The following is an 8833-nucleotide window of genomic DNA, read 5'->3' as shown; positions in this document are numbered from 1 at the left end:
GAAAAAAGAAGAAGAAAATCTTATCGGAATAAATTTGTTTTAGAATATTTGAAAACCATTTTATACAGGGTGTATCAACAAACATGGGAATTGAAAGACGACTTGAAAGTTGTCTTCGATTTATGATATGATGCTTTACGTCTGACGAGTTTTTCTACCTTTCTTGTAACTTAAAAAATGACGAAGATATAAGATATTAAGACAATTTTGATTTATTTAATAAATTGAAACTTGTATATTTGTACACATTTTGCAATATCTCCGTCAATTTTGAAGAAAATGGTAGACCACATTATGAAAATCTCAAATATTAGATGTTTAATCTGGAATACTGCAATAATTGTGTTCATGAAAAAATGCCACATGGATCGAAGACGATATAAAAGTCTTCACTGAATTCTCATGTTTATTGGGACACCTTGTATGTATAATATGCAAACAAACACTGTTATTTTATGAATAAATATACTGTAAATTACAATTTGAAATCTATGCATATGAATGGAATTTCTGTACGTCACAGAAAACTTTGCAACTCTAGGCGGTCTGAAAACTAAATTACGCTTTTAATTAAAGCACAATTTAAAGTATTTCACAAAAACTAATATGTTTTGTGAATTGGTGCGCATAAAGTTAGGTTAGTAAGTGTCCTAAGAATCCATTTAATCCTCACTGGAAAAAATTGACCCGGATCCAGGTCCAAGTCTTAAACATTAATTTAAGATTTTCTGATAATTGAACAGAAGAAGAATTCTCGAATTATTTTTATGCAACAACTTGATGAACCATTCAGAGATGAGGACATTTTTGATCATCTCTCTTCTTTCAAACATTCAGATTTATACTTTGATAGCAAGAATCTCTAACAGCATGAATTTATTTTTGTATATGTATAATTAAATAAGCTTCTTTTATCATTTTGCGATGTTATGCACAAAAAAGGTTTCTGGTGGATGTAAAAGCCAAATATCTCGGACAACAAACTTAAAAATGTCTTGTGTAAAAAAATGAAATTAAATGTCGAAAACCTTACTTTAATTTCCCTTGATAAAAAAACATGTGTAAAAATTTAAATTATATGCCAAAAACTCGTATCTATTAGCGAAATTTTAATTTTTTTAAAGAAAACTATTGTATCCTTGTTTTGTTTTTTAAAGTAAAAACGAATTGTTCTATCGTTATGACGAATGGTATTTTCTGACCAACGATACGATCATTAAAAAAAAAAAAAACCGAAAATATATGTTTTGAACGTTTTTAAAAACGATCAATGATACAACGTGGTTGAATCTCTCTTCTCGCGGCAAGGGGTAAATGGGCATTGTTCTCTTTGTAAGGAGGGTCGTTAGAAATTACACTTACAGTCCCTTTAACCTATTCTTATCAGTGCCATAATTTTAAAAAGATAGCTTAAGTTTCAAGCCCGGATAATCCTTACATCAGCAAATAGAAAGTATTCACCTAGTGATTATAAAACAAGAAATGGAGACTGTAATGTTCTTTTGAATTCTACTGTCATGCAGAATTCCACTGCATCATGTATAAACGTTAATATCATAGATACAGGCAGTGATAACCAGAAAACAATGGAATATAAAGACGACATTATAGCAATACTTTAGCGTTTTGATGTTGTTATTAAGAAAATATTTCTAGTAAATCAGCAAAACACCATTTAAGTAAAAAGGGTCTATTCGCAATGAAAAATTTAAATGTCTAATGTTCATTGAACTAGTTTAAATCGAGTTTAAAAGTTTTCTGGTTAGTTAAGATAGGTGTCTAAAAAATGCGTCTACACGTAAAAAAAAACAATAAAATTAATTGCAATGCCCATAGGATTGAAATCTTACATATGTTTTCGATCAATTTGACACGTCTTGTTGAACTTGAAGAGTCATCATAACAAGAACAAGAATGTCTTGATTTTTTAGAGTATATATTAACATTTGCATTATATCACGCTTGGTCTAAAATCAAAACAAGAGAAGCAAATAGGTCCCAAAGTCCTACCAGCGATGTTGCATAAATTTGACCTTCTTAGACAAGGAGAAAGAAAAGGATAGACAAAGATAGACACGGAAAAAAGTAAGGATAGACAAGGATATATAAGGATAGACAAGGAAAAAGACAAGGATAGACTATGATAGACTAGGATAGACGAGAAAAATAAGGATATACAAAGATAGATAAGGATATATAAGGATAGACAAGGATATATAAAGATAGACAAGGGTAGACAATGATAGACAAGGATAGACAATGATAGACAAGGAAAGACAAAGATCGACAAGGAGAAAAGTAAGGATAGACAAGGAGAAAGACAGGGATAGACAAGGATAGCCAAGAAAAATAACAAGGATATACAAAGGTATATAAGGATAGACAAGGATAGCCAGAGATAGATAAGCTGATAGATAGTTTGATGAAAAACTCATGATATAGAAACTAAAACTTGTAATTAATATTTAAATTAGCTAGTGATAAATATCCTAATTTTTTAACCAAACAGTGAAAATCACTCTGGGCGAATTTCTAATTAAACTTTTGACAGGGGTTTCATGCGCATATTGTGCAATTAACAACATTTGCTCAATCCTTTTAGAGTTGCCGACATACTACTACTATCTACTATCTAAAACTATCTACTGTCTACTGTCTACTATCTACTATCTACTATCTACTACCTACTATCTACTTTCTACTTTTACGATCTACTATCTATTATCTTCTGTCTACTATCTACTATCTACTGTCTACTATCTACTATCTACTATCTACTATTTACTATCTACTATCTACTATCTACTATCTACTATCTAATATCTAATATCTACTATCTAAAACTATCTACTATCTCCTATCTACTATCTATCTACTAAAATAATAAAGCATAAATTATTTGGAATGAATCCTGGAATTCTAAAATTGCAATATGTAGTAGTTAGACAATTTTGCTCTTCTTTCAGACTTAAAAAGTATAGCTGAACAATAACGATAATTTCTTCACATTCCATGTTTATAAAAGATATTTATTTGTTTATTTATTCCAACAGCTCTGCAAAATTCCGAGTTCCGACCAATGCTTTCATTAATTGCCCCCTTCCAATTTCCATGTCGCTCTTCATTTATACATCGCAATTAACTTAATTTATTAAAGACTTATTGAAGTGCCCGGCGTTGCCCGTGAAATTTAAAAATCCTTTAACAAGATTGTAAGCGTAATATCAAGTGTCTGATTCCTGCAGGGTACCCTGTTTACCTTTTTATGATTAATAATATGGATGATAATGTTATTTTTTAGATTTAAAAGTTTTTAATTCCCATATTTATTCCGGCAGTATATGCGCAAGTTTCTTTTGGTAAAAACCCACAATTGAAAATAACCAGTTTTTAGCATTGGTATCTAAATAATATCTAATAAATATTGATTAGCAAAAGCTTTTAAGGGCACCATTGTAAATCTGGCATTGCCATCTTTGCAAGGAGGGTTCCTTGAAATTACTTTTACAGTCCCTTTAAATGCATTCCTACTTTTCAGATTGTGTAGTAATAAAAGTAATAAACATTTTTAAAACCATAAAATTAAACCAGTTTGTAAATACGTACACAGCAGACTGATTTCAGGATTTTACTATAGTTGCAAAAACAGTTTAAATGAAGTATTTTTTGTTTTGTTTTTAGGCTTCAGTTTCAAATCTTTATATCTGACATTTAGACTCTTTATCGATAATAGAAGTGATATCTGCTATACATTATTTGCTGAAGTTGCCCGTGGAATTTTAACAATATTTCAAAAATTTTAAAATAAAAAACTAAAATTAATTTTTCAAAAAATTTTTATTTTTGAAAAAAATGTCATCATATAATTTGGCCAGCTATAGCTGACATTTGTGCAAATATAAAAATATACAAATATACAAACAAAGTATAAGCGGAGAGAATTATTATATAGATATTTTTTATTAATTGCTTTCTACTTGTGGCTACTAAAATGTAAACAAAATTCTACAGTAAACTAATTAGTTGTTTATGAACAGGTTGAGAAAATAAAAATTAATCTTATCATCGAAAATAAGTAATCTTGTTCAATTATTCGTTTCTATTTTCTCATTATTCACAAAGATTTTCTGCCAATTTTCTAGAATTATTATTGAAAAGACGACATTTGAAGAATTTAAAGAAATCTGCGAATAAATTTAAAGAAATCTGCGAATAAATTCAAAGAAAATAAGAAATTCAATATAATGATGAAAACTAAATAATTGATTTTAGCATTGATTTATTGACAAATTTCTTTTGAGAAATATGTTCCTAACCATTTTATTAGTTTACTGTATAATTTTTACTTTATTTTTCGTCGTCGTTATATAAAAATTTAAAAGAAACTAGATTCTGAAAACGTATCCACCCCCAAAGTAGGAGTTTTGAACGTCGAATTTGCGCTCAAACTCAGGATTTACAGATCTTTAAAAAGTTTTATAGGTCTCAAATGAATCCTAAAGAATTTGTCCACAACACTGCATTCTCAGTTCAACTACCTTACATAGCCGGTCTGTCCCTTTAAAGTCACTTTTGCGGAGAACCCACAAATAAAAATAGATAGTTTAAATAAACACATCGGCCATTGCCATCTTTGCATGGAGGGTTACATTGAATTACGCTTACGCTTAGCCCTGATTTAACATGATTTTAACCCAAAATATATTTATATACTTTATATAGTTATAGTTATGGTATTTATTTTCAAACACAAAATACAAAATAATATTGCATGATGGTTCAGCTTAAAATAAAACACAAAAGAAAATTTATTATGAGCCAATGAAAAATATAATGTTTGATAATTTTGTTTTGATCGTATTTGTTGAAACAAAGTATACATATTGAAAACTTAACTAAGAATACATTCATTGTGCATTTACAAGTAGATAATTAGTCAGCACTCAAATAATCAAAACATTTTCAGGAATGCATTAATTGAACTCATGAATACATATTGATTCAACAAAAGTAGCAATGTATTCTCGTTGACTGTAGTAGACTTTGACATCCACCATTAGCAAAGGTTGTGAACCCATTCTTGTTGACAGTAGTAGACTTTGATATCTACCATTAGCAGAGGGTGTGAACCCATTCTTGTTGACTGTAATAGACTTTGACATCCACCATTAGCAGAGGGTGTGAACCCATTCTTGTTGACCGTAGTAGACTTTGATGTAGCACTCAGTTGTGTTTATACAGTCAAACTAAAAGGGTCAAGGAACTGAAAAGAAAAGTGCGTGTACGATTCACAACGGTCCTTATTCTCTGGTCAATAATTTGGAAGATAATCTCATTTTTCTAGCTTAAAGGGACTGTACGCGGAATTTTAAGTCACCCTTAAAAAGTTAAAAGCTTTGTCTGATCAAATGTGAATTAGATATCAATGTTTTATAATTTGGAAACTGATTGTTTTTAATATTTCTACGAATACGCCTGACACAATGCACATTTCTACTGCAGGAACTAGTCCAGGCATCTTCTTTTTCAACTTTTAATTGTGGCTGTATCATGTAAGCATCTTCTCTTTGTACAGAATTAAATTTTTTTTATTTGCGGATTTCTTAACATTATTTCGCGCATTTTCTAAATTTTACAAAATTAAACAATTTAAGATAAAAATATTTTTAAGATTACGTATTTAAAGTATGATTGGCCATAAACCTTCCCTGGGGCCACGTTAGGTCCCACACAAAATTTGGGTCTGATCGGTTCAGCCGTTTTGACGTTGTTTGGATACAAACAAACAAATAGAAAGACAGACAAGCTAGATATATATAGTTTATCCGAAGACTGTTAATTTTTGGAATTTTACGGGGCATTTGCGCACAACAGAAAATGGCAAATCCCTATAAAGTATGACCGCGTCAACCTTGTTGCACCAGCCAGTCCTGTCCTAAGAGCTAGGTACAGTACAAACTGGAAAGGTTGACCCGGCTCGTAAATTCAAAATGTACTACGGCTGCACTGTGAATGTGATAACAAAGCCGAAATATAAACTATTACAGCTAGTTTTCTCTGTAGTCTCGTATTTTGTGGATAACCCTGGACAAAAAAGCAAACAAAGATTGTTAAACATTACTTTAGGTTAGCACTCACTACTTATGAATAGTACTCCTGCTTGAAAAATAAACTAGAAACAAAGTAATCAAAAACAATCTAAGTTAATTTTTCAACAGACGAAAATTTTGCGACAATCTTAAATACTGCCTTAAAAGGCCTGAGTTCAAATGTTTTCAGAAATATTAGAAATTCATGACGTGCAATTTCCTGTAAACAGTTTGCACAGTTTTTGGTAAACAGTGAAATCTGCTCTGTTTACATGTTATCATACTTTTTAATGAATGAATTGAACTGTTCTCATTAGTCCTGCCATACCTTGTTAAGTTGTTACTCAACAAGTATTGTCAGTTCAAGTTAAAATTTTTGATTGACCATATATAACAACCTCAGCATTTGAAGCCAATTCTTCAGGCGCGCTGCCTAATTTTGTATTTTTTTTTTAAATAATTCTTTTATAGTTATTTGTTTGATCTTATTAGGCTTTCAGATTGGTTAACTATTAATTATTTTAGCGCTGAATTCTGAAAATGAGAATTTTTAATCGTTATCAAATTTTCGTGGAATTTCTGTTTAAATTTTGTGCATTTTCAAAAATAATAAATTTCAACATTTTTCATTTGTTTGAATGCGTACTGCTATAGTTTTCCATTGGCTTTCGGTGATGACCCGATCCCACATCCCTTGATGAGTATTTGGTGAATTTGGTAACATAAAATGCAAATTCTTCTTTTATCTCTTTCTGACATACATCCTCGGCAGTACTGCAGTAGACACAGGGTGTTAGACAAAATTTCTGATCAAATGATGTATCCTAGAGCCTTTTCACCATTCTCGTAACATATCTTATTAAAGTTTAAATGTTTGCAATTGGCACCATTCGGTCAGAATTACCACTATTCGATCAGAATTTACATTATTCGATCATAATTTACACCATTCGATCTGAATTTACACCATTCGATCTGAATTTACACCATTCGATCTGAATTTACACCATTCGATCAGAATTTATGCCATTCGATCAGAAATACCACCATTCGCTCAGAATTTACACCATTCGATCAGAATTTACGCCATATGATCAGAATCAGACCATTCGATCAGAAATTTTTTTTAGATATTAAATATCGTCAACATTGAGACTCTCTACTCTTAGATACAGCATTTTTGGGACACTTATACTATAAAAGCTTAATTCAGGTGTTCGGGGTTAATGCCCAGTACAGGTTGGGGGGTGGGGTGAGGGTCAATATTCTTCATTTTAGTATACATACAAGTCTGCAAAAACATGCGGGAGGTCACACGAACTCTAAAGGTATCCAAGTAATAAAAATTTCAAGAAAATCAGGTAGTAGAAGGATATGATGAGCCCCATGAAATCACCTCTGAGCCGCAAAATTTGCGGAATGAAGTCCAAGATCCTCAATATGTTTGAAAATTATGAAAACGTATGGAAAATGTTCAATCTTAATTCTTATTAGATATAAAGAATTCAAATCCACTGACTTAAAGGACTTGGAGCCATTTTACGGGGCTCTTCAACATTATGCACGAAGGGGAGCTCAAGTGGCTCACACCAGCCGAGCCAGCCTTACCTCCTATTTTGCCAACCAGCTAGGAATGAATTGTTTTCACTTTTTTGAACAACGATTGTTTCGTTTTAAAAATAATGAAAGATAAACGGAAAACGAATAGGACGTTTTTAAAAACAATAGAAGGTCGTTTTAAATTTTTTGATGATCGTTACAGATAGTTAATGACCCTTTTAATACAAAATAAATATTTTGGTCTGAAACTCAGATTCATTAGCGAATTTTTTTTTAAAAACAATGGTTTAAAAAAAGTTATCGTTAAAAAACTATCGTAAAACGAAAAGAAAAACATATTAAATGTTGAGATTTTTTCCGCGCTAAATTTTCATCTTTATCATTCACAAGCCTTCCCCGACAGGGGCCATTTAATTTACACAATAAATTTTGGCCTCATCAGTTGAGCTATTTAAACGGGTATAAAATACAAACAAACAAAAACAAGCAAAGTTTTGGATTTATAGATTTAAGTTTTGTAGATTTTTTTATTTTTCAGATATTGATGACTAAAGATGAATTTACTGATTTGTTTTGGTGTTGCAGTAGTATAAAAAGGGTGTTTTGAGACGACCTTGGTCAATTATAATCAAGCTTGAATAACGACTAGTTTATTGTAAACTTTAATCAAATTATATTCTTTGCATGAAAATTTGGCGTATAGTGTTGACTTAAATATATAAATAATATACTACATGTATATTAAACTTATTTTAAAGTAAACAATTAACAATAAACAAATGTACTCTCCTAAACTGTACAAATACTGAGATTCATATATACTGTATATACCTACATTACACGCCTTCGGTTCAGTAAGCTTTACACACACTCTTTTGGTACAGACACATACACATGACGTTTCCGCCCCCCATGGCACTACCACTAAAACCATGTTTTAATTATAAAAGTTTGAATTTATTTTTCTGGCTTTGCAAACAAAGAGAATAGAATATATATTAGAGTGGAATTTAGACAATCCCTCGGTATGAATTTTGTCAGTCCCTTTCAGCCTGAAAGGGAGTTCAAAGTGTACAAATCATGTAAATGTTCACAAATTATATGCAGTAGAGTACATTAATACAGTATGTTCCCTAGACTATCCATTTCAATTTCGAATTTTTTAAACTGTTAAATAAACTTTA

At 30.9% G+C, this 8833-nt stretch overlaps 1 protein-coding gene across 1 annotated transcript in view; it reads right to left on the bottom strand.

The window, feature by feature from the left end:
• Positions 1-5995: 5995 nt before the first annotated feature.
• LOC111718191 (uncharacterized) overlaps positions 5996-8833 on the bottom strand; it is a 13461-nt gene continuing 10623 nt past the window's right edge. Inside the window, exon 17 of the mRNA XM_023493718.1 lies at positions 5996-6084. Coding sequence (XP_023349486.1) covers positions 5996-6084 — 89 coding nt within the window. The remainder of the gene's footprint in view (positions 6085-8833) is intronic.

The sequence above is a fragment of the Eurytemora carolleeae genome, unplaced genomic scaffold (assembly GCF_000591075.1).
Source record: "Eurytemora carolleeae unplaced genomic scaffold, Eaff_2.0 scaffold470, whole genome shotgun sequence".
Taxonomy (NCBI): Eukaryota; Metazoa; Arthropoda; class Copepoda; order Calanoida; family Temoridae; genus Eurytemora; species Eurytemora carolleeae.
This window is presented reverse-complemented; position numbering and strand designations above follow the sequence as displayed.